This window comes from Mobula hypostoma, chromosome 5, assembly GCF_963921235.1.
Source record: "Mobula hypostoma chromosome 5, sMobHyp1.1, whole genome shotgun sequence".
In the NCBI taxonomy this organism is placed as follows: domain Eukaryota; kingdom Metazoa; phylum Chordata; class Chondrichthyes; order Myliobatiformes; family Myliobatidae; genus Mobula; species Mobula hypostoma.
Genome location: NC_086101.1, coordinates 19,323,702 through 19,350,829, shown reverse-complemented (window position 1 = coordinate 19,350,829; position 27,128 = coordinate 19,323,702). Strand labels below are relative to the sequence as shown.

The 27,128-nt window shown below is 47.8% G+C and overlaps 1 protein-coding gene across 1 annotated transcript; it reads left to right on the top strand.

Annotated features, from left to right (window-relative positions):
• The first annotated feature begins 767 nt into the window (after nt 1–767).
• Nucleotides 768–26,751, top strand: LOC134346660 (RING finger protein 225-like). Its single transcript, XM_063048150.1, has 2 exons — nt 768–1,139; nt 22,823–26,751. Exons 1-2 carry the CDS (start codon nt 1,109–1,111, stop codon nt 23,470–23,472), a joined length of 681 nt encoding a protein of 226 aa, XP_062904220.1. The 5' UTR covers nt 768–1,108; the 3' UTR covers nt 23,473–26,751.
• The last annotated feature ends 377 nt before the right edge of the window (nt 26,752–27,128 follow it).

Below are 27,128 nucleotides of genomic sequence, written 5' to 3'. Positions count from 1 at the left end.
ATGCCAGTCTGGGCCTGTTGTATACCCACCCCCTCCCAACATTGACAATCTCCCTCATTCACCCATTTTTTTTAGTAATAGCCCCTCTGTATTATAACGACCTCCAATAATATGCCCTGCCAAGTAATACCCCCTCAACCCCTCTTAATAATATGTCTACAGCCATTAATAGCCCCTCAGACAATTGGATACCTTCAGCTTGTTTATATTTACCCCCTCCCCCCAGTAATACCACTCAGGTTGGCTCTATTCTAACCACCATAACCCCCTCGCTCTTCTTTATACCTGTGTAACCCTAACCTCCCTCCTGCACTCACTCAGTGATACTCCCTCACCTGCCTAACCTCCCTCCCGCACTCACTCAGTGATACTCCCTCACCTGCCTAACCTCCCTCCCGCACTCACTCAGTGATACTCCCTCACCTGCCTAACCTCCCTCCCGCACTCACTCAGTGATACTCCCTCACCTGCCTAACCTCCCTCCCGCACTCACTCAGTGATACTCCCTCACTTCCCTCCTACACTCACTCAGTGATACAGGTACTCCCTAACCTACCTCGGGCACCCAGTCAGGGGTACTCGCTACAAATGGACCCATTCTCGGCACCTGCGCGAAACCTATCTGCTGTCTGACCATCCCCCAGTGTGGGCTGGACCGAGCCTGCCAAGTCTATTGGCAATTGTCCAGGCACTGCCCTGTGTGAGGTTCGCAGCAGGTAGAACAGGCCGGGCGAGCCCGCGGCACCATGGGAACCAGGAAGAGACCCGCTAGCCCAGGCTGTCAGTTCAGCGCTGCAGCCGGTGGCAAGCGGGCGGATGACCAAGTTGAAGGGCTCCACGCCAGTACAGAATGTGGGGTAAGGGCAGTGCAGACGCAAGTCCCCGGGCCAAACCAGAGCGGAGCACGTAATAAACAGCAGCCTGCAAACTCAGACTAGACAGCGGCTTTCAAGCGAGCGGTGTTTAAAATCTTCAGAGGCACAGCGAGTCCGCGCACTAGCTACTGAGGGACCAGGGAGCGACCGGAGGGAAATGCCTGTCACTGACAGGTGATCGAGCGCCCGGTACGGAGTCACAACGAGCCACAGACGAAGCAACAGCAGGAACGATGCAAGCTGTTTCCACAGCCGAAAGCTCAGGTGAGAGCAGCGGCAGGGGTTAATCGGCGACTGCAAATCACCGCCGGTACGGGTGGGTGGCGGGGGAAGCAGAGAAGAAGCGATTCGGGGAAGAGGGTGAGAGGGAATGAGGCAATGGGATAGGTACGATGGACCGACTGGCCTCTTCCAGTGGGGAGAAGGGGAAAAGCCTACATTCAGAGCAAATGGGAGAGGTCCTTGATACTCAGATCCTGGCCTTAAAGGGTTAACTGCCGGCTCGCGAAGGGCGGTCTCCGGACAACGTTAAAGTATTCTCGTAAAGTTACTCGCGGCTTCGGGGGGACAAGTGCCCTCGTTAGGTTACTGGCGGCTTTGGCTGGGAGCCGATCCAGGAAGCGAGGCAGCCAGACGGAATCCGGCATCCAGGTCCCACAAGCGTCCTCGCGACCCAGTCTGAGTCCGGGAGGGTGGGGGTGGCTGGTGGGTGAGAAGCTGTGGTCACATGTAACCCCCTCCTGCTCACCCCACCCGGCAAATACCGGATCTCCGTCCGCTACCTCATGAGCACCCAGAACTGCGAGGACTCAATGCAGTTGGACGCGTTAGTACTGCTCTCCAGCAATTGTCCCAGAGTTTGCCTCAGTGTGGAATGTGGAGAGAGAAACTGGCGGGGCTGAAAATTAGAGAGTCAACCCGCGCCGAAACTGACCTTTCGGCCCGTCGAGCCCGTGCCGACTATCAACCATTGACACGAATCTTACATTAATTCCGTATTTTAAATTCTCCCCACATTTCCATCAAGTGCCCCCATATTCCACCATTTGGACGCTTAATTTAAAAGTGATTCGAGGTGAGGAGAAAGAAGACGGAGAGAGCGAGCGGTGATCCCAGATACACTGCCCTTAACAGCGCCGCTGCGCACATCGGATGTCCGGGACGAGGTTAGAGTGACCGGGGTTAAGGACGGGGAGTGCCCAGGTCAAGGTACCGCGTGTGTCCCTGGAGATCGGGAGCTCTTGCATCTTGGAGCGTTAAACTGGGGCAGGACCGTGCCGCAAATGGTAGGGCTCCGGACAGCGCTGTCGAACAGAGAGATCTCGGGTACAGGTGCCTGGCAGAGGCGACAGATTAGTCAGGGCGGTGAAGAAGGCGCGTGGCCTTCTCGCCTTCGTCGGTCTGGGGAATGAATGCCGGAGCTGGGACCTAATTTTACAGCGCCATAAATCGTTGAAGAGGCCACGCTTGGAGTATTCGGTGCACTTCTGGCCGCCCAGCTATAGGAAGGATTTGATTCCGCTGGAGAGGGCGCAGAGAAGATGCACGAGGTCGTTGCCGGGACGGGAAAGAATTCGGTAATAAGCAGAGGCTAGGTAGACTGGGAGGCTACCATACTCTTCCCTGGAGCACAGGAGGCTGAGAGGTGACCTTATAGAGGTTTATAAAAAATCATGAGGGGTGAACATCATAGATTACGTGAAAGTCAGGTCTTTTTTCCCTAGGGTAAGGGAGTCTAAAACTAGAGCTAATGGCTTTTAAACTGAGATGGACAAACGTAAAAGGGATTTGAGGGACAACTTTTTTCACACGGGGATGAAAAAGAAGAATAGAAACATAGAAAGCCTACAACACAATACAGGCCCTTTGGCCCACAATGCTGTGCCGTATATGTGGTAAGAGCTGACTGAGGAAGCTGTGGGATTGGCTACAAATACAGCATTTAAAATACACTTGGACAGGTAGGACTGGATAGGGTGCATGCGGAGAGGATGTTTCCTATGGTGGGGGTATCCAGAACTCAAAATTGAAGGGCAACTCTTTAGAACAGAGGTAAGGAGGATTGTTTTTAGCCAGAGAGTAGTGAGTCTGTGGAATGCTCTGCCACAGACTGCGGTGGAGGCCAAGTCCGAGTGTCTACTTAAGGTGGAAGTTTATCATTTTATGATTGAGTGGGAGCTGGGATCAGCCATGATGGAATGGTGGGGCATACTCGATGGGCTGAATGGCCTAGGTCTTATGGCTTTACGGTCTAGGTACATGGATAGGAAGGGTTGAGAGGGTCACGGGTCAAATGCAGACAAATGGGATGAATGTGCATTTACACATTGGTCAGCATGGGCAGTTTAGGCCAAATGGCCTGCATCTGTGCTGTATCACTCTGATGGGGGTTGAAAATTGTGGAGGGTTTATTGGGGGGGGGTATGTGCTGGTGAACAGGATACAACTCCAGTGCCTCTATGTTAATTCTTCATTTTGTAACTTTGGCCATTTGTGCAAGATTTTCCCACTTGTGAGAATATCTCAATATCTGCTTTATGTTACCCTCTGGATATTGTGTCTCAGTAAGAATGCCCCTCATTCTTCTAAACTCCAAGGAACACAGACCCAACCTGTCTAGTCTCTCTTGATGGGACAACCCTCTCATCCCAGGATTTAGCCTGATAGATTTCCTTTGGACTGTCTCCAGTGCTCCTAGATCCTTTCTTAGGTGAGGGCACCAAAACTCGGTGCTGTATTCCAGGTGCCACCCTGTAGAACTATAATGGTATCTGCCTGCCTATTGAAGCATTCATCAAGGTCTATTCCATCCAGTTTCCCTCCCAAGCCCCCTATCCCATTATTTCCTTTGCCGATCACATCCTCAAGGGCATCCACTGACAGAGAATGTTTGAGGCAGGTGCATTAACAACACCTAAAGAGCACTTGGACAGGTATATGGATGGAAAAGATTTAGAGGGACCATGAACAAAAGGCAGGCAGATGGTAATGGGAACCTGGACAGGCAGAGACAAGCTAGGTGAGGGGCCATGGTGTATGTTCTTTGACTCTGAATCAGAACCCCTGAGGTAAAGAATTCCAGTGTTTTATAAAATACAAAGAAACTCCTACCCAGCTCACTTCTAGATGGGTGGACCACCATTTGCAGATGGTTGCCCTTGGCTCTATATTCTCCTGCCAGAGGAAACAGCCTCCCTTGTCCATCCCTCTCAGAATCTATGTCTTGTCCAACCCACTGAGTAGAGGAGCAAACTTATTCTGTACCATTGGGTAGATAGGCCTTCAGACCACAAAAGATCCCGTGATATGGTAACAAGACCTGTAATGGGTGACATCTAAAGCACATGGCTGATAAGAAAATGGTAACCAAGAGTGAGGAGAGAGAGAGGTGAAACCAGTTTTGCCATTTGTAGGAACAAGTTTACTCCAGTAAGCCAGACTTCTGAATTTAGTAATATGATGGGAGCTCATTCCTATGTGCGGTGTCACTGAGTCAGGTGGATGTGATCTAGGGACGGCTCATTCCTTGGAAATGGTGCCGAGCTGCTGCCTTGAACTGGTACAGAGCTTGTGTTGAAGACACTCACTCAGTGCCACGCAAGTAGCTGATAAGTAGTGTCGTACCCCACCCACTGCGACAAAGGACAGCTTACACCTCAAGTCAAGACTCGACTGTATATCTACAGCTAAAGGACAAGGGACACTCCTTCGATGATAACAATGTGCACATTTTTGCCAGGGAGGACGGGTGGTTTGAAAGACGGGTTAAGGAAGCCATCTTTGTCAAAATGGGAAACCCATCCCTGAACAGAGGGGTTGGAGTACAACACCATCTATCAGCTACTTACAATGCAGTCCTGACATCTCTACAACAGTTCACACCTCCATTCATGCAAAGATAAGATGAATTACCTCTCATAATTTCTATGACTCTTAATGACCCTCATGTGATTGTTATACCTTTAAACAACTCACAGAGTTTATAAGCTAGAATCTTACCCACCATGGATCAGAACTGAAGAAGCCTCTCAGATGAGTGGCGAAACGTCTTCTGGACAACACACCCAGTTGCCTTGATTTACAACTGCTTGATTTAACTACAGAGTATTTTGTAGACAGTGCACACTGCAGCCAGTGTTGGGCGGAGTGAATGATTAGGGTAGGCTGATACAGTTCAGGTTTGCAAATTTTATTGGCACTTCACCCTTGCAGATGAGTGGAGAGTTTCCAGCACATTTGATACGTGCCAAGGTGATCTTAACAGGCCTATTTCTTTAAGGTCGTTGAGTGCAATTGCAGTAAACAAACTTATCATGAAATCTTGGAGCATAGAACATAGAACAGCCCAGAACCAGGAAGAGGCTCTTCAGCCCACAAATTAGTCATCAAATAGCCAACTAAACTAATCTTTTCTCCCTACACAATATTCATAGATATCCATTTTCCACATTCATGTGCCTATCTAAATGTCTGTTAAAAGTCCCTAATGTATCTGCCTCTACCACAGGCAGCGCGTTCCAGGCACCCTCTCTGTGCATTAAAAAAACTTGCCCATTTACCTAAAATGCGTGCCCTTTTATAGAGTAGAAATACGGCACATTTTTCCCGGGATTGAAATGTCTAATGCATTCTCTATCTATGCCTCTCATAATCTTATAAACCTCTATCAGATCTCCCCTCAGCCTCCGACACTCCAGAGAAAACAACCCAAGTTTGTCCAACCTCTCGTTTGAGCACATGCCCTCTAATCCAGGCAGAATCCTAGTAAATCTCTTCTGTATCTTCTCCAGAGCCTCGACATCCTTCCTATAATGAGGTGATCAATACTCCAGATGCAGCCAAGCTAGAGTTTTATAAAGCTGCAACATCACCTCCTGACTTCTGAACTCAATAACTCAACTAATAAAGTCCTTTCTTAACTACCCTATCAATCAAAAAGTGCTTTCAAGGAGTTATGAATTTAGGCCCCAAGAACCAAGATGTTATCTAAGAAAAGGTGTGCTGGCATTGGAGATGGTCCAGAGGAGGTTTACGATAATGATTCTGGGAACGAAAGGGTTAATATATGAGAGCATTTGATAGCCCTGGGCTTGTTCTCACTGGAGTTTAGAAGAATAAAGGGGATCTCATCGAAACCTATTGAATATTGAAAGACCTAGATAGAGTGGATGTTTCTTATAGTGAGTGGGACCAGGTGCAGAGGCACAGTCTTAAGAGAGAGAGAGAGACATCCATTTTGATCAGGCATGAGAAGGAATTTCTTTAGCCAGAGGGCGGTGAATCTGTGGAATTCATTGCCACAGATGGCTGTGGAGGCCAAGTCAATGAGTATGTTTAAAGTAGAAGTTGATAGTTTCTTGATTAGTCAGGGGGTCAAAGGTTGTGGGAGAAAGCAGGAAAATGGGATTGAGAGGGACAATAAATAAGATCATAAGACATAGGAGCAGACTTAGGCCATTCAGCTTATCGAGTCTTCTACGCCATTTCATCATGGCTGATCCCGGATCCCACTCAACCCCATACACCTGCCTTCTTGCCATACCCTTTGATGCCCTGACCGATCAGGAAATGATCAACTTCTGCCTTATATATACCCACGAACTTGGCCTCTACCGCAGAGCATTCCACATATTTACTACTCTCTGGCTAAAAAAAAACAACCATAATGGAATGATGGAGGAAACTCGATAGGCTGGATGACCTAATTCCATTCCTATATCGTATGGTCTTATCCCTCTGCTAATCAACATGTAAAGTTTCATGCCCTTTACATCTGACCTGTCAAAGTGAAACACTTCCCTTTTGGCCAGGTTAGACTTTTAAACTCCATCTGCCACTTCTTTGCCCATATCTGCAACTGTTCTATATCCCATTGTATTTCTTTACCAGTTTTATATGCCATGCAAAACACCACCAATCGCATAGCATCAGTACACTTACTAACCTCACCCATCTACATTTTCATCCAGGTCACTTATATACATCACAGACCTCCAGCTCGAATAGACCCCTTTCACCGCAACCTTCTGTCTTCTGTGAGCAAGCCAGTTTTGAATGCAAACGACCAATTCACCATGGATCCCATGCATGTTCATCTTCTGGATGAGCTTCCCATGAGGGATCTTGTCAAACACCTTACTGAAAGTCTTATAGACAACATCCACAGCCTTCATCAATCACCCCCATCACCTCATTAAAAACTCAATCAAGTTAATAAGACTTGACTTGCCCTGCACAAAGCCATACTGGTTCTCCCTAATCAGGCCATCATTTTCCAAATGCTCATAAATCCTATTTCTAAGAATTCTCCGTAGTGACTTCTCACGGTCTCTAGTTTCCTGGTTTCCCTTCTTGAATAAGGGAACAACATTAGCTACTTGCCTGTCCTCCGGGACCCGGCCTGTGGCTAGAGAAGACATGAGGATGTTGGTCAAGACCCAGCAATCTCTTTTCTTGTCTCTCAATAACCTGGAGTATATCCCATTAGGCCCTTGGGACCTACCCACCTTAATGTTTTTTTAAGAGACCTAACATTACATTCTTCTTTGTCCTCAAATACCCTAATATGCTCAACACTGATCTCCCAGTCTCCATATCCTTCTCCTTGGTAAATACCGATGTAAAGTACTCATTACGGCCCTCACCCGCACCCTTCACATCCAAGTAACTGTTCCATCCTTCTTTATCCTTGTGTGGTCCTACCCGCTCCCTAGTTATCCTCCTGCTCTTGATACATACAGTATATATATATATAGATAGCCTTGGGATTCTCTTTAATCCTACTTGCCAAGACTTTTCCAGGCTCCTCCTGACTTTTCTAATTCCCTTCTTGAGTTCTTTTCTACTTTCTTTATAATCCTCCAGGGCTCTGTTTGATTCTTTCTTCCTCAGCTTCACATACTTTTCATTTTTCTTCTTGAATAAATTAATCACCTCTCGACATCCAAGGTCTTTTACTTTGCCATCCTTATCCTTTCTGACTGGAACATACCTGTCCTGTACTCTTTACTGTTGTTCTTTAAGCACTCTCCACATGTTAGATGTAGACCTGCCCAAAAATGGTTGTTCCCAATTTACTCTCCCTAGTTCCTGTCTAATGTTCTCATAATTTTCCCTGCTCCAATATACCATAATATTCTCACACAAGGCCCATAATTATCCTCATCTACAGCTATCTTAAAACTTAAGGAGTTGTGGTCACTGTTCCCTAAACGCTCACCCACTGAAAGGTTGGTCACCTGGCCAGGCCCAGTTCATGCAGCTCCTCCTCTTGTTGGACTATTGGGTTAACAAATCCTCCTGGATGCACCTGACAAATTCCTCCTATCTTAACCTCTAGCACTAAGGAAGTCTATATTGGGGAAGTTGAAGTCCCCCATGCCAACAACCTTACACCTTTCCTTAGTATTTCTGCATATCTGTTCCTCAACATCCTAGTGTCTGGAGTACAATCCCATCAGAGTGATTGCATGCTTCCTATTAGTGAGTCCTACCTGTACAGACTCAGTGGACGAGCCTCCCATTATGTTCCCTCTGAGTGCGGCTCTGATGTTGGCCCTAATTAGTGGTGCAACTCCAACCCCCACTGACATGTCTTTTACCTCCCTCTCTATCTTTCCTAAAACATTGAAACCCTGGAGCATTAACCATCCGTTCCTCTCGACCAAAGTCAAAAAAGTTTTAATTGTTGTGTACGACAGAAACATCTATAACATCTTCAGTGCAGAGCCACGAAAACACTGAAATCCAAGCCTTCCTGATCATAGAGATGTAGTGGAGGTGGAGAAGGAGATGGACAGACAGACAGAGAAAAAATAGAGACATTGAGAGCAAGACAGATAGACACGGAGAAACAAAGAGAGAGAGAGAGATGGAACCAGTGAGAGAGAAAAATAGAGAGACACAGAATGAGACAGACAGACAGATATACCTGGAGTACTGTGTGCAGTTTTGGTCTCCAAATTTGAGGAAGGACATTCTTGCTATTGAGGGAGTGCAGCGTAGGTTCACAAGGTTAATTCCCGGGATGGCGGGACTGTCATATGTCGAAAGATTGGAGCGACTGGGCTTGTATACTCTGGAATTTAGAAGGCTGAGAGGGTATCTTACTGAAACATGTAAAATTATTAAGGGATTGGACACGCTGGAGGCAGGAAGCATGTTCCTGCTGTTGGGTGAGTCCAGAACCAGGGACCACAGTTTAAGAATAAGGGGTAGGCCATTTAGAACGGAGTTGAGGAAAAACATTTTCACCCAGAGAGTTGTTGATATCTGCCCCAAAAGGCTGTGGAGGCCAAGTCTCTGGATGCTTTCAGGAAAGAGATGGATAGAGCTCTTAAAGATAGTGGAATCAAAGGTTATGGGGATAAGGCAGGAACTGGATACTGATTGTGGATGATCAGCCATGATCACAGTGAATGGCGGTGCTGGCTCAAAGGGCCGAATGGCCTACTCCTGCACCTATTGTCTATTGTCTATATAGAGCAAGAGACAGAGGGAGAGACAGACAGAGAGAGGGAAAGAGAGACACACAATGAGAGAGAGAGAGAGAAACAAAGAGACAGATAGATAGAGAGAGAGAGGGGGAGGGACAGACAGATGAAGATAGAGACAGAGATAGAGATGATGTCCTTGAAGAGCTACTGGGAGCATACTACACACTGCCAAACAATGAGGGGATCTGACAGGACCAAATCCAAAGGGAGATCTCCAAAAGAGGCTTCTATTTCCCTAGTAGTGTAGAACAAGTCATAAGAACATAAGAAGCAGGAGCGGGAGTAGACCATTTGGATGATCTGTCCATGGACTCAGCTCACCTACCTACCTTTTCTCTGTAACCCTCAACTCCCCTGATACGCAAAAATCTATCCGTCTTAATGAGGTAGCCTCTACCGCTCCTCCAAGCAGAGAATTCCATAGATTCACTACTCTCTGGGGAAAGCAGTTTCTCCTCATCTCCATCCTGTCTATTCCCCCAATTCTTAAAGCCATGTCCCCTTGTTCTATTTCTACATCCAGAAAACGTCAAAGTAGGGATGAGATGGGGGTGGGGGCACTTTCTGAGGTGCAGTCATGAGAATTTTCTGTTAACCAGGATGCCGTTGGTCCTCTGAGGAAGGAGGCTTTCCGAGGCTTGGTTCTGCAAGGGCGACATGGAAAGAGTGGTCATTGTAACACAATGTTTGCATTGGCAATGAAGATGGGAAAAGAGCAGTGGAACTTCTTAACCAGTGAAACACCAACTTCATGAGACCGGGAGGTATTGGTGGAGTCCAGGATGAAATGGAGAAAATTGCAACGGAGAAGTGACTTTGATAGAAGTGTACGAGATGATAGGAGGCTTGGATCGAGTGGACAGCCAGAGACTTTTTCCCAAGGGCAGAAATCGCTAATGCAAGGGGAAATAATATTAAGGTGATTGGAGGAAAGTATAGAGGTGATGTCAGGGGCAAGTATTTTTTTGGACAGAGAGCGGTCAGTGTTTGGAATGCTCTGTCAGGGGTGATAGAGGCAGATACATTAGGGGCATTTAAGAAACTCTCAGATAGTCACGCAGATGGTAGAGAAATGGGTGTGTGGGTGGTTATGCAGCAGGGAAGGGTTAGATTGATGTTAGAGTGGGCTGAAAGGCCAGCACAACATTATGGGTCACAGGGACTGTAAAGTTCTAAGTTCTAGAGCAAAGGGTAATCTTTATAGTACAGGGCAAGAGCAGAGCAGTTCCACAGGGACTGCCTTGCAGTCCCAGAGACCCAGGTTTGACCCTAACCTTGGGTGCTGTCCTTGTGGAGTTTCCGTGTGTCCCCCTGTGACCATGTGCCTCGCCATCCCAAAATTTTGCAGCTCGGTAGGCAAATTGCCCCTCGTGTGTGGGTGTGGTAGATGTTGCTAAGAATTTGGGGAGGAGGTAAAAAAAAACTGGGATTAACGTAGAAGGGTGTTGCTGGAACTTGAGGACTTGAGTTATAGGGACAGCATGAATAGGTTAAGATTTTATTTCCTGGAGCCACGCATCAGGGTAGAGCAGTGGTTGGCATAATGTTATTACAGTGCCAGTGAACCAAGTTCAGGTCCTGCTGCTTGTCTGTAAGGAGTTTCTACGTTCTTCCTGTGACCGTGTGGGATTCCTCCGGGCTCTCCAGTTCCCTGCCACCTTCCAAAGACATAGAAACATAGAAAACCGACAGCACAATATAGGCCCTTTGGCCTACAATGCTGTGCCAAACATGTACTTAACCTTAGAAATTACCTAAGGTTACCCATAGCCCTCTATTTTTCTAAGCTCCATGTACCTGTTCCGGAGTCTCTTAAAAGACCCTACATATCGCCCTCCACAACCGTCGCCAGCAGCCCATTCCATGCACTCACCACTCTCTGCGTAAAACAACTTACCCCTGACATCTCCTCTGTACCTACTTCCAAGCACCTTAAAACTGTGCCCTCTCGTGACAGCCATTTCAGCCCTGGGAAAAAGCCTCTGACTATCCACACGATCAATGCCTCTCATTATCTTGTACACCTCTATCAGGTCACCCCTCATCCTCCATCGCTCCAAGGAGAAAAGGCCAGGTTCACTCAACCTGTTTTCACAAGGCATGCTCCCCAATCCAGGCAACCTCCTCGTAAATCTCCTCTGCACCCTTTCTATAGTTTCCACAGGCTTCCTGTAGTGAGGCGACCAGAACTGAGCACAGTACTCCAAGTGGGTTCTGACCAGGGTCCTATATAGCTGCAACATTACCTTTCAGCTCCTAAACTCAAGACATACGGGGTTTGTAGGTTAATTAGTCACAGGGGTGTAATTGGGCTGCATAGGCTCGTTGGGGCAGAAAAACAAACAAAAACCACTGTGCTGTAACTAGAAAAAAAAATCTCATAGAGGTATACAAAACAATGAGGGGTATAGATGGGGTGAAGGCAAAGAGCTTTTGCCCTTCCGATTGGGTGAGACTAGAACTAGAGGTCATAGGTTAAGGGTAAAAGGTGACATATTCAAGGAGAATCTGAGGGGTGACTTCTTCACTTAGAGTCTGGTGCGTGTGGAATGAGCTGCCAGGTTCAATTGGCATGCTTAAGAGAAGTTTGCATAGGTACATGGATACAGAGGGAGATAGGCCAGGTGCAGGTAGATGGGACGAGGTAGAGGGTTGGGTTGGCAAAGGTCTTTATTCTTTTGAACATAGAAGGTTGAGGGGGGACTTGATAGAGGTATTTAAAATTATGAGGGGGATAGATAGAGTTGACGTGGATAGGCTTTTTCCATTGAGAGTGGGGGAGATTCAAACAAGAGGACATGAGTTCAGAGTTAAAGGGCAAAAGTTTAGGGGTAACATGAGGGGGAACTTCTTTACTCAGAGAGTGGTAGCTGTGTGGAACGAGCTTCCAGCAGAAGTGGTTGAGGCAGGTTCGATGTTGTCGTTTAAAGTTAAATTGGATAGATATATGGACAGGAAAGGAATGGAGGGTTACGGGCTGAGTGCAGGTTGGTGGGACTAGGTGAGAGTAAGAGTTCGGCACGGACTAGAAGGGCCGAGATGGCCTGTTTCTGTGCTGTAGTTGTTATATGGTTATATAGGTTAGATGGGCTGAATGGCCTATTTCTGCACTCTATGCGGGATTAGAGTTATTGGGTGGTTGGGGGTCAGCACTGTTTCCTTTCTGTACCGCTCTATGAAAGGTTAGAAGTTATTACAGACAGGATGTATCCACAGATGTTATTAACTTTGGCTTCCTGAGGCTTTGACTACACCCCCATATAAAAGAGTGCCAACCAGTTGAATGTGAATTATTAGCCAGAGCAGGAAGTTCAGAGTGCAACAGAATGAGTGAAGATGATGAAGCCAGATACAGCTTGGCAGCGCAGGACTATGAAGGGTTCACCTTGGAACTTCAGATGTTCAACGTACATTTCAGCGACCCGATAATGATGAGGTTGGTGCTACCCGCATTTGTTAATGGCGTAAAGTTAGGTAGAAACATGGTTAAAGTCAACAAAACCACGGCCACCGGAAATCTAAAATAACAACAGGAAATGACAGAAACACTCAGCAGGCCAGGCCATATCTGTGGGAAGGAAAGCAGCGTCATCATTTCAGGTGGAAGACCCACTGCAGGACTGGGAAGGCAGCATCTGTGGAAAGGGAAACAGTTAGTGTTTCATATGAGGGATGCTCCATCAGAACTGAGAGAGAGAGAGAGAGAGATGGCGTGGGTGCCAGGGAAATGTGGGTGAGACCACGGGAATGTTCCTGACAGAGTAAGGATACATGGGGTAAGGTATGACGGCCGTGTAATTTGTGGTGTACAGGGACTTGCCCAGAGGGCCTGTCTATTCAGAGAGAGGAAAAGATAGAATGTAGGATATACACTGAGTGTATTTCTGTATGTTCATGGTCTTCTGCTGCTGTAGCCCATCAACTTTAAGGTTTGACGTGTTGTGCGTTCAGAGATGCTCTTCTGCGCACCACTGTTGTAACACATAAATATGACTGTCACCCTCCTGTCAGCTTGAAACAGTCTGGCCATTCTCCTCTGACCTTTCTTGTTAACAAGGCATTTTCACCCACAGAATGTTTTTTTTTCACCATTCTCTGTAAGCTCTATGGACAGCTGTGTGTGAAAATCCCAGGAGATCAGCCGTTTCTGAGATACTCAAACCACCCCATCAGGCACTAACAATCAGTCGATGGTCAAAGTCACTTTGAGCACACTTCTTCCCCACTTTGATGTTTGATCTGAACAACAACTGAACCTCTTGACCATGTCTGCATGCTTTTATGCATTGAGTTGCTGCCACGTGATTGGCTGATTAGATAATTGCATTAACGAGCACCTGGTAAAGTGGCCACTGAGTGCAAAACACTTCAGCACAGTGCAGGCCATTCAGCCCACGATGTTGTGCCAGCCTTTTAGTCTACTCTGAGATCAATCTAACTGAAAGGACAGCGGGTAGAAATTGGTCTTAAATGGACAGGGAGAAAGAGCTTGCTGTCTAAAGTTAGAAAATTCAATGTTAGATCTAAGAGCCCAAAACCTGCAAATATCCTACAGGCAAAGGAATCTATCCACTTCCACTCCACCATTGACACCGCTCAGTCGACACTTACTGTCCTTACTGTGGTTAACTGTTAAGCACCAGCCACTCTGCCCCATTTCACACCCTGGATTCTGCTCAGAAAGTCCGAGAGTCAGAGCAGCTCATCCCAGTGCTAATATTTCTGCAATAACGTCAAGAGATGTTGCAAAACAAAGGACTTTTTTTAAGCCGGCTGTCTGCCTTGTTCCCTTCACTATCTTGGCGCCAGCGAAATCACTCCATGAGGTGAGTTTGATCCCCCCCACCAGGTTAGTTCGAACAGAGCAACAGGCACAAGGTGCTGGAGGAACTCCCCAGGCCAGGCATCTCTCAAGGGAATAACCAGTCCACGTTTCTGGCCAAGACCCTGAAGAACATCGACTGTTTACCTCCCTCCATAGATGCTGAGTTGCTCCAGCATTTGGTTGTGTGTTGCTCTCAATTTGCAGAATCTCCTGTGTAGATCTGATCGTTTTTCATTGAAACCGTCTCCCTTCCCCTGCCCTTTTCCCATGGCTCTGTAGAGCTCCCTAAGTCATTCGTCCAACTGCTCTTGAAAGATTCATCTGAAGATCTTTCCATTGCCCTTTCGATCTGTGCTTTCCAGGTTGTACCTCGCCACATAAAATGATTCTGCAACATCGAATGAACATTGTAAACCCTGGATATTGAACACCCGACTAATGGGCACCCTGTCCACACAAACAGAACCAGAACTGCCGAGATGTTTTGCTGCTGCAGTACAGTGCAAGGCATAAACAATTATCATAACTTATAGTAAATAGATAAATGCGATAGATAGATAGAAATACAGATATGATTGATAGAAAGATAGAACACAGATATGATAGATAGAAAGATAGATAGATATGAAAGATACTTAAATAGATAGACAGATAAACAAATCAATATAAAAAGTGAAACAGGAATAGTGAGGCGGTGTTCAAGGACCATTTGGAAATCTGATGGAAAAGGGGAAGAAGCTGTTCCTAAAATGTTGAGTGTGTGTCTTCAGGCTCCTGTACCTCCTCCCTGATGGTAACAGTGAGAAGAGGGGATGTCCCGGATGGTGAGGGTCTGTAATGATGGATTCCTGAGGCATTGTCCGTTGAAGATATCCTTGATGATGGGGAGTCTAGTGACATAGAACATAGAATAGTACAGCACATTACAGGCCCTTAGGCCCACAATGTTGTGCCGACCCTCAAACCGTGCCTCCCATATAAGCCCCCACCTTAAATTCCTCCATATACCTGTCTAGTAGTCTCTTAAACTTCACGAGTGTATCTGCCTCCACCACTGACACAGGCAGTGCATTCCACGCACCAACCACTCTGAGTAAAAAACCTTCCTCTAATATCCCCCTTGAACTTCCCACCCCTTACCTTAAAGCCATGTCCTCTTGTATTGAGCAGTGGTGCCCTGGGGAAGAAGCGCTGGCTATCCACTCTATCTATTCCTCTTATTATCTTGTACACCTCTATCATGTCTCCTCTCATCCTCCTTCTCTCCAAAGAGTAAAGCCCTAGCTCCCTTAATCTCTGATCAAAATCCATACTCTCTAAACCAGGCAGCACCCTGGTAAATCTCCTCTGTACCCTTTCCAATGCTTCCACATCCTTCCTGTAGTGAGGTGACCAGAACTGGACACAGTACTCCAAGTGTGGCCTAACCAGAGTTTTATAGAGCTGCATCATTACATCGCGACTCTTAACCTCTATCCCTCAACTTATGAATGCTAACACCCCATAAGCTTTCTTAACTACTCTATCCACCTGTGAGGCAACTTTCGGGATCTGTGGACATGTACCCCTAGATCCCTCTGCTCCTCCACACTACCAAGTATCCTGCCATTTACTTTGTACTCTGCCTTGGAGTTTGTCCTTCCAAAGTGTACAAAGTGACCATGATAGAGCTGGCTGTGCTTACAACACATTTACAAACGAGAGAAAATCAGCAGGCGCTGGAAATCCAAGCAATGTGCACAAAATGCTGCGGGAACTCAGAAGGCCAGGCAGCATCTATGGAAAAGAGTACAGTTAATGTTTCAGCCCGAAACATCGACTGTACGTTTCTCTACCATCACTGCCTGGCCTGCTGAGTTCCTCCAGCATTTTGTGTGTGTTGCTTACAACACATTTATGTTTCTTCCGATCCTGTGTATTGGAGCCTCCGAAACAGACGGTGATGCAGCCAGTCAGAATGCTCTCCGCCGTACAGCTGTAGAAATCTGCTAGTCCTTGGTGACACACCAAATCACCTTAAACTAATGAAGTATAGTCACTGCCATTGTTTTCTTCGTGAGTTGCATCAGAATGTTGGACCTAGAGTAGACCTTCAGGATGTTGACACCCAGAAGCTTGAAGCTCTTCACCCTTTCCCTTCAGGCATTAGGGAGACCAACAGGATGGATGGGGATGGGTTTGTTGATTGCTCAGGATTCTCATCAACGACACCGCTGATCACCACACCCCCGCCAGCCACCATCATGAGCAGCAACAATGAAGTCGGCAGAGCAGAGCTGGGAGCACTGAGCAGACCCACTCACTCATTCAGTCCAGCGGGTTACACCAGGGTCCCCCGATGTACTCTAGTAAATCCTAAACCCTCTGCAACTTCTCCAAGATGTGGAAGATCAAGTTCAAGTTTGTTGTCATTTCAGCGGCTTTATAAGACCATAAAATGTACGAGCAGAATTAGGCTATTTGGCCCATCGAGTCTGCTCTGCTATCCGATCATGGCTGATCCCTTTTATTTTCCCCTCCTCAGCCCCACTCCCCAGCATTCTCTCCATTCTCTTTGATTAGATTATGAGGACACACAGTCCTCTTTTATTGTAATTTAGTAATGCATGCATTAAAAGATGATACAATGTTTTTCTGGAATGATATCACAGAAACACATGACAAACCAAGACTGAAAAACTGACAAAAATCACATAATTATAACATATAGTTACAACAGTGCAAAGCAATACCGTAATTTGATAAGAACAGACCATGGGCACGGTAAAGTCTCAAAGTTTCTCGAAAGTCCCATCATCTCATGCAGACGGTGAACCTCCAGCCCTGCAAACCTGTCGATGCAGCATCCCGGAAGCATCCGACCACAGTCCGACTCCAGGTCCATCCGAAAACTCCGAGCCTCCGACCAGCTCTCTGACACCGAGCACCGAACACTATCTCTGCCGAGCGCTTCGACCCCGGCCCCGGCAACAGGCAATAGGCAAGGTCGAGGATTTGGGGCCTTCCCCTCCGGAGATTCTCGATCGCACAGTAGCCGCATCCAATCAAGAACCTATCAATCTCTGCCTTAAACACACCCAACGACCTGACCTCCGCAGTTGCCTATGGTAACAATTCCACTAATTCACCATCTTCTATCTAAAGAAATTTCTCTGCATCTCAGTTTTAAATGGACACCCTCTATCCTGAGGCTGTGCCCTCTTGTTCTAGACTCTCCCACCATGGGAAACATCCTTGCCATACCTACTCTGTCTTCAACACTTGAAAGGTTTCAATTAAACTTCCCCCTCATTCTTCTAAATTCCAATGAGTACAGACCCAAAGCTATCAAATGTTCCTTGTATGATATTCCTTTCATTCCTGGAATCATCCTTGTGAAACCCTTCTAAACCTTCTCCAACGCCAGCACATCTTTTCTTAGATGAGAAGGCCAAAACTGTTCACAATACTCGAGGTGAGGTCTCACCAGTGCCTTACAAAGCCTCAGCATCGCATCCCTGCTCTTGTATTCCAGGCCTCTTGAATTGAATGCTAACATTGCATTTGCCTTCCTCACCACCGACTCTACCTACAAGGACAAGGATGACTAAGTCCCTTTGCATCTCAGATTTATGGATTGCACATTTATTTCTACTACCAAGGTGCATTACCATGTATTTTCCAACATTGTATTTAATTGCCAGTTTCTTGCCCATTCTTATAATCTGCCTAAGTCCTTCTGCATCCTACCTGTTTTCTCAACACTACCTGCCCCTCCACCAATCTTTGTAGCATCTCCAAACTTGGCAACTAAGCTATCTATTCCACCATCTAAGTTATTGATATACAGCATAAAAAGAAGCAGTCCCAACATCAACCCCTGCAGAACATCACTAGTCACTGGCAGCCAAACAGACAAGGATCCTTTTACTCACACTCACTGCCTCCTACCAATCAGACAATGCTCTAACCATGTTAGTAACTTTCCTGTAATGCCATGGGCTCTTAACTTAGTAGGCAACCTCCTGTGTGGCACCTTGTCAAAGGCCTTCTGAAAGACCAAGTATACAGTGTCCACTACACCCTCTTTATCTATCCTACTTGTAACCTCCTTAAAGAATTCCAACGGGTTAATCAGGGAAGATTTCCCCTTAAGGAAACCATGCTGACTTTATCCTAAATGCTCCCGTGTTCACAAAGTACTCCATAACCTCATCCTTAACGATTGACTCCAACATTTTCCCAACCACTGAGGTCAAGCTAACTGGTCTATAATTTCCTTTTTGATGCCTTCCTCCTTTCTTAAAGAGTGGAGTGACATGTATACTGCTAAATGAAACAACATTCCTCTGCACCAAGATGCAGTACATATAACTCACACACACAACACGTGAAGTAATATTACCACAAGTAAGTTAACAAATAGTAAGGTGCAATTACAACCTAAGTTTAAAAGTAAACAGTATAATAGAAACATAGAAAAACTATAGCATAATACAGACCCTTTGGCCCGCAATGCTGTGCCAAACACATACTTACCTTAGAAACTACCTAGGGTTATCCATAGCCCTCCATTTTACTAAGCTCCATGTACCTATCCAGGAGTCTCTTAAAAGACACTGTCGTATCCGCCTCCACCACCATCACCGGCAGCCCATTCCATGCACTCACCACTCTCTGTGTAAAAACTTACACCTGACATCTCCTCTGTACCTACTTCCAAGCACCTTAAAACTGTGCCCTCTCATGCTAGCCATTTCAGCCCTGGGAAAAAGCCTCCGACTATCCACACGATAAATGCCTCTCATCATCTTATACATCTCTATCAGGTCACCTCTTATCCTCCGTCGCTCCAAGGAGAAAAGGTCAAGTTCACTCAACCCATTCTCGTAAGGCATGCTCCCCAGTCCAGGCAACATCCTTGTAAATCCCTGCTGCACCCTTTCTATAGTTTCCACATCCTTCCTGTAGTGAGGTGACACTTCATATGTGATGAGACCCACGTGGTGGCAGGGAGGTCAGTAGCCTCATGTCCTCGAGGAGAGGAAGCCGTTTCCCATCCTAACAGTCCATGTCATAAAGATATAAAGAGGGTAGTGCCCAGATCTGAAAAATTAACCATTCAGGGATCTAATCAGCTTTAACTAAATTTTCGAGTTTAAGTACTCTTTTATACTCATGATGGAAAGGTAGGGCAGACTCGATGGGCCAAATAGTCTAATTCTGCTCATAAAAATTATGGTCTATAAACCCTGCAAAACTACAGATATGTTGTAACAGCCTTGGCCTGACACCTGGTATTTACAAGTCCCCCTGTTCCTGTAAAATCACACAAAGATTACTGTCATCATAGCTTTGTACTTTTCCAAAGTGCAGTGCAATATCTCATTGCATCATCGGTAAAGACAGCTGAAAATGAAATAGCTGACCTAAAGCATCCCGGACAATCCTCAGCAAACAAGAATGGCCAGCTCACATCAACAAACACTCGGACAGGTGACCGAACACCACCTGGCTCAGGATTCCCTGTTTCCGCCTCAGATCTGATGGGAAGTTAGAGAGGGTGCAGAGAAAATTCCCCAAGGATATTGCTGGGACTGGGTTATGAGAGACTGGATTCCCTGGAGCGAAGGTGCCCTTATAAAGGACTATAAAATCACGAAGAGTGCAGATAAGGTGGCTGATCGCAGTTTTTTTCCCCCAGGGTAGAGCAGTCTGAAACCACAGGGCACTGGTTCAAGGTGAGGGGGAAAAGATTTAAAGGAGAAAGTCTATATATGGTATGAGGAGGTGTTGGAGTAAAATTACAACATTCAGAAGACATTTGCACAGGTGTGTGAAAATTAGAGGGATATGGGCCAAATTCAGGCTTTGATAGGCCTCAGTCAGTATTGGTGAGATAGGCCAAAAGGCCTGGTCCCATCCTGTGTAGCCACCAACGCACCCAGTTACACCACTCCTGCATTTCATTTTCGCTCAACTGAAACACAAGCGTAGGTTTGACGGACTGAGGAGCTTTCTGATCAGAGTGAAGCGGGGAGCACCAGAAGCCCTGGATAAGCTGCCCGAGAGCCAGGACGTGGAGCTGGACGTGATTATGTTGATCAGCGTGCAAGCAATCCTGTGCTGTAACTACTTTACGGAGAATAGGGCCTTCCAGCAACCCCCTGGTTTAACCCTAGCCTGACCATAGGATCATTTATAATGACCGATTAACCTACCAGTCGGGATGCCTTTGGGCCGCTGTGCAAGGAAAGCAGAGCACCCTGAGGAAACCCACGAGGTCATGTTCACGCTCTCTCCCGGTTCAGCTCCCTGGCATGCCCTCCAGCACTGTTCATCAAACTAGATTTGTTCAAAAGGTTTGATTGCTGACTAGGCTGTGAGTCATTGCAGCTCCCTGCGGGACAGGGCTGTGGTTACTCAGACTCAGCTGTACTCAGGGCCACTCTGGGGAAGACTTTGGAAACTATGTACAATGCAGAAGTGGCTTTGAGACCCACTAAGGAAAGCAATGTGATTCTGTTTTTTAATAAATCATATCTGCATTCTTTGGAGCAACTCACAAAGTGCTGGAGAAACTCCGCAGCATCTGTGGGGAAAATAGACGGTCGATGTTTCAAGTCAAACCCCTTCATCTAGACATTGAGCAGTCCAAATAAAATATCCCTACCTAAAACATCGACAGTCCATTTTTCCCCACAGATGCTGCCTGACCCTGAGTTGTTCCGGCAGTCTGTGTTCTCCTCCAGATTCCTGCATCTGCACTCTCTCCTGTCTCCTCTGTGTCCTGCTGAGTTTAGGAGACTGAGGACCGATCATATGACTAGTGGGTATGACAGAGTAGATGTCAAGACATCCTCTGGCTAGGGGGTAAATTAGGGGCCGGTTCTTTAAAACCGAGGTGTGTGGGATCTTTGAGCCATGCACACTCTGCCGGGGGACCCTAATGGGTCGAGCAGCATCTGAGGGAGCAAAGGAATTGCTGACCTATCACATCGAGACCCTGCATCAGCACTGTCCTGCACTGTGGTTTTAACCTTTACACGTTGACAATTTCCTTCCTAATTTTGGATGCTGCTCAACCCATTGCGTTCCTACAGCAGATTGTGCACGGCTCCGAATTCCATCGTCCGCAGTCTCTTGTGTCTTCGCGTAGGAACTTCTCGCGGTGTTTGGGGGGGGGTTGGTAGGCAGATGCTCTGAATTTCTCTCGCCCAGTGGGCTGAGGAGGGTAAATCACTGGGAGAATTTTAAAAGTCGAAGTCGACTTTATTGTTATTTGCACAAGTGCACGTAGACACAGGTGCAATAAAAAAAACCTATTTACAGGAGCATTACTGCGCAGAACATCATATAAATGGCATTCACAAGATAAGCAAAAAATAAATTGCACAAGAATGGTAAGCAACTTTTTACAAGTTAAGAACTGAGAGAATCCACTGTGGTGCAGCTGTACCAAGGTGGTGGTTAAGGTTGTGCAGGTTGGTCCAAGGACTGAACAGTTGAAAGGAAGTAGCTGATCTCGTGGGACCTCAGGTTTCTGTACCACCTCCTGCCTGATGGTATCTATGAGAAGATGGTGCAGTCCGGGGTGGTGGGGAACTTTGATGATGGCTGCTGCCTTCTGGGTGCCTCATCCCTTGTCCATACTACAGATGGTGGGGGAGGGATGTCCCCGTGATGTGCTGGGCTGCATCCACTATTCTCAGCAGCTTCTCCCGTTCCTGATCATTCCTGTACCAGACCATGACGGAGCCAGCCAGGATTCTTCCAACAGAATTCAATCTTCTGCGAGTCTTGTGTTAGTGCACAGGAGTACTGTATCCTGGTCGCCTCATTACAGGAAGGATGAGGAAGCTTTAGAGAGAATGCAGAGGAGATTCCCCAGGACACAGCCTGGATTAGAGAGCATGACTTATGAGGAAAGGTTGAGTGAGCTGGGGCTTTTCTCTTCGGAGCGAAGGAAGATGAGAGATGACTTGCTAGAGGTGCACAAGATGATAAGAGGCACAGATCGACTGGACAGCCAGAGACATTTGCTCAGGGTGGAAACAACTGATATGAGGGGGCATAATTTTAAGGAGTTGGGAGGAAAGTCTATGGGATTGTCAGAGGCAGGTTTCTTTTTACACACAGAGTGGGTGGTGCATGGAATGCACTGGCAGGGGTGGTGGAAGAGAAAGATACTGTATACTAGAGGCATTTAAGTGACTTTTAGATGGGTACATGGATGATAGAAACCTGAAGGGTGATGAGGGAGGGAAGTGTTAGATTGGGTCTGGAGTAGTTAAAGGGCTGGCACAGCATTGTGGGCCGAAGGGCCTGAGCTGTGCTGTACTGTTCGATGTCCTGAGTGCACCCATAGAGTTTGGAGGAGGAAGACGAGGTAGATGGAGCCTGGGGACATGGGGCTGCTGGGGAACAGACAGCGAAGAGACGAGTCCGACAGCGGATGGTATCGAACGGCGGGGGAGGCTCGCGGGGCTGAGCGGCCTCCTCCATCTCCTATTCTGTCTGTAGGTGAGCCGAGGGGCCGAGAGTAAAGCAGTGGCCGGGATTTGTTCAAGGGGGGAGGGGGTGTGGGGTGCAGAACGTGACTCTCCAGGGTTTACCTAAAGCTCTCGCTCTCCCCCGTCCCCCTGCAGGTGACGGCGCCCCGCCGGCCAGCGCCAGCCCCGGCCCCGGCCCCGACCCCGACCCCAGCAACGCTGCCTTGGCCTCGGGACCCACCGACCTGGAGTGTGCCATCTGCTTCTCGTCCTTCGACAATGTCTTCAAGCTGCCCAAGTTGCTGGCCTGCGGCCACACCTTCTGCCTGGAATGCCTGGCCCGCATCAACGTGTCCTCGGAGAACGTCAGCTCGGTGGCCTGCCCCTTCTGCCGGCACCCCACTCCGCTTCCTCCCGGCAAGGGGCTGCCCGCCCTCGACAACGACCGCTCCATCCTGTCCCACATGCCCTCCAGCATGCAGACCGTGCCCTCCATCCGCTTCAGCCGGGACAAGGGCCGGCTGTACACCAAGGCGCCGGAGCCCGGCTCCTTCCTCAAGCCCATCAGCAGCGTCAGTCTGAGCCTGGACGTGGGCCAGCCCATGCTGCGGGGCCGGGGGGGCCACAGCCTGCCCTTCCGCTCCAGCTGGTGCTACTACGTGGCCATCGTCTGCGTCGTGCTGCTCACCGTCGCCCTCGTCTTCTCGGGCATCTTCATCTTCGTCATCGTTCCCTCCCTCACCAGCGGAGGCTCGACCGTGCTACGGAACGATACTGGCCTCCCATCCAGCTCCTCGGACCCCTAACCCTTCCCCCATCTCGTTCAACGGAGGCAGCCCCCACCTCCCGATTCCCCACCAGGGGCAAGGACTTCAACCCCAGCTCAACCGCACCTTCCCCCTCCTCCTCCTCCGGCCCACCTCGGCCAAGTTACCGACCTTCTAAGTGCCAGCCACGCCCTCAGTCCAATCTGCAGCCCCACACCCCTTCCACCCGACTGGGACCTCTCCGAGAGAATCGACCGCTATCGGAGCAGAGGGATCCATGGACTGCCAAGTGTGTGTGGACCCCGGGGCCAGTGCCATGAACTGTCAGAGGGGAGCGGTGGCATGGAAGGAGGTGCCAGGCCCCGGGCAGGCAAAGGACTGCTCACCCTTGGAAGGGTTTCGACAGAGCAGGTGGCGACAGAGAGGTTCTGGGGAGGAAGTTCCAGAGCTTTGGACCCAGGGCATGGGGAGCTGAAGGCACGGGCGCGTGTGGTGGAGTGAATCCAGGCTAGAAGAAGCAGAACTGGTGCTACTCAGAGGTCCCGATGGGGTGGCAGATGCAGGGACGAGTGAATGGGGGGGGGTAGACGGAATGAGACTGGGTGAAGGGGGGAGGGGGCTCTGCATCTGGTGAGAGGGTATAAACATAGAGACAGGGGTGAGACTGGTTAACACAAGGGTCACTAGGCCTGATCAGACAGGGACCTCCATGTCTGATAGGACGTAGACTGGATGAGACAGGGATCTCTGAATCTGATGGGGTAAGGTGCGAGACTGGATGAGGCAGGGATCTCTGAATCTGATGGGGTACGGTGTGAGACTGGATGAGACAGGGATCTCTGAATCTGATGGGGTAAGGTGTGAGACTGGATGAGGCAGGGGGTGTCTCAGTAGAACAAGGAAGAAGATCATAGGGCTGATGACCCAGAGTGGGAGAAGCCCAAGCATTAGAAGCAAAATTTTGGAATCAATGTGTCTGACCAAGAGGTCTCCTGGTCCAGAGAGCATGAGGGCAGCTTAGATCACAGGGGAACATGGTGAAACATGCCAGTCAGAAGCCAGCGTAAGAACAGTTGGAGAGCTTGCCAGGCTCTGAACGTGGTGTGGTGGAAACAACCCATGTTACAGCGATGGAAACAGCCCATCTTGGCGAAAGAAAGGCATGGATTCCAACTGTTTATGGAGGACCGTTTACTTTTGGGAAGAACAACTCACATCAACAAACTCTTGAGGAACTCTGGTGACTCTGCTGACTACCAGGGCTCTTAATTAAAAAAAACTACCAAAAGGAAGGACAAAGTTGAGACCCTGCCACACAGGGACTGGTTGAAAGACATAGACCATGAATTCCTTCTCGTTCTGGATGTATCGTCCCTTCCTTGTCACTCATGGGAGTTGAAATCTGAGCCTTCTCGAACTTTACCAACAGACACAGCCAATTCTCAGGAGACTCTCTGTATCAACGCTCCATCTGTCAATGGGTTCTGGACAAGATGACTTCCTGTTGATTGGGGTCTAGGTGATAGGATCTGGATTGGGGTGGACCCAGTTCGAGTTCACTCCTGGACTGCATCCAGACACTGATTTCCATTGGGACCTTGTGCATCAGTCATTTGGGATTGGGCAGATGCACAAGTCTGAGCTCAAGCAACAAGCAACATCTTCTTACACAGTGCACATACTCGTCTAACCCAGAGCATGTTCATGACGTTTGGTCTCATGGATTGTACATAAGAAACAAAATGTTCACCCAACACCTTAACAAGGTTGATCCAGCCCTTTACTCAAAGCAACTAATCCAATCGCAGCATTCAACCTACCCCAGAACAAGTTCACCAACAATTTATATGTAACACTTCCAACCACATACCAAGCACCTTACTTGTTATTATTTAGTCGTTACGCACACATTGTATTTTACATATGACACATAACTTCCCGATGATTATTTCTTGGTTGCTGTTAACTCAGAGTTATTTGTAAACTTTCTGCTATTAGCCTTCAGGCAGGACTGAGGTTCTCCCTAACATGAGTCATTGATGTTTTAACTATTAAATGAAGTTTGAAATGCCAGTGCCCAGTGCTCGTCCTCCACGGTGAGCTGCTTTTTCTTTGTTAAATGCCCGAAGTGCTGGAGGAACTCAGCAGGACAGGCAGCATCTATAGAAAGGAATAAAGAGCCAATATTTTGGGCTGGAAAGAAAGGGGGAAAGAAGGCAGAATAAGAAGATGGAGGGAGGGGAAGGAGTATGAGCTGGAAGGTGCTTGCAATATGGGATATACCCATTGTGAAATACAACAATAAGACCATAAGACACGGGAGCAGAATTAGGCCATTTGGCCCATTGAGTCTGCTCCACCATCCCATCATAGCTGATTTATTATCTCCCTCAACCCCATTCCCCAGCCTTCTCCCTGTAACCTTTGATGTCCTCATTAATCAAGAACCGATCAACCTCTGCATTAAATAGACCCAATGGCTTATCCTCCACAGCCACCTGTGGCAATGAATTCCAAAGGGGGAAGGAGCACCAGAGGGAGGTGATGGGCAGGCAAGGAGATGAGGTGAGAGAGGGAAAAGGAGAAGGAGAGGGGGCTGGGGGGATTACCAGGAGTTTGAGAAATCGATGTTCATGCCATCAGGTTGGAGGCTACCCAAGTGGAATATAAGGTGGTGTTCCTCCAACCTGTGTGTGGCCTCATCACGACAGTGGAGGAGGCCATTGATGGACATATGGGAATGGGAAGTGGAATTAAAATGGGTGGCCACTGGGAGATCCCACTTGTTCTAGCGGACAGAGCATAGATGCTCGGCAAAGTGGTCTCCCAATCTATGTCGGGTCTCACCAACGCACAGGAGACCTCCTTCCTCCTTTTCGTTCTTCCATGGCCTTCCGTCTCTTCAGCCAATCTACTTCCCAGCTCTTTACTTCATCCCTCCCCCTCCAAGTTTCACCTGTCACCTGGTGATCTCTCTCCCTCCCCCCCCACCTTTTACTCCTCAGTCCTGCCGAAGGGTTGCGGCCCAAAATGTTGACTGTACTCTTTTCCATAGATGCTGCCTGGTCTGCCCAGTTCCTCCGGCATTCTGTGTGTGTTACTCAGATTTCCAGCATCTGCAGATTTTCTCTTGTTTGTTATCCGTGTACTCATCCAAGTGCCTTTTAAACATTGTTGGTTCGAACGTTTCTTCTAGCAGCTCATTGAATATACTCAGCATCCTCTGTGTGAAGAGCCAGCCCCCTCAAGCCCCCATTAAATCTTTCCCCTCAGCTGAAGCTTGTACCCTCCGGTTCCTGATTCCCTTCCCCTGAAAAAAAAACTGCATATGTTCCTGCTTTGTTCAGTGAAGTTCCCAGAACATCTATTCTGAATTTATGGAAGTTGTTTTAAAGGGCGTATCTTCAGGGATGGACAAAGATGCATTAACAGACACCTCTTTTACTGAGCAAAACGCACAAAATGCTGGAGGAACTCGGCAACTCATGGAGGAAAGTAAACAGTTGATGCTTCAGGCTAGGTCTTGACCTGAAACATCGGCTGTTTATCCCTCTCCACTCTCTGACCTGCTGACTTCCTCCAGCGCTTTGTGCGTGTTGCTCCGGAAATCCAGGATCTGCGGAATCTCCTGTGCCTGCGTCCTCCACTGAACTGTAGTAATGCTCTGGAAATGTGAGGTTCACTTGCATCATGGT

Bases quoted from the DNA above. Each gene is read 5' to 3' on its own strand.
- LOC134346660 (XM_063048150.1), top strand. From the start codon at position 1,109: ATGCAAGCTGTTTCCACAGCCGAAAGCTCAG. The intron at 1,140-22,822 runs GTGAGAGCAGCG...GTCCCCCTGCAG, and splicing joins TTCCACAGCCGAAAGCTCAG to GTGACGGCGCCCCGCCGGCC.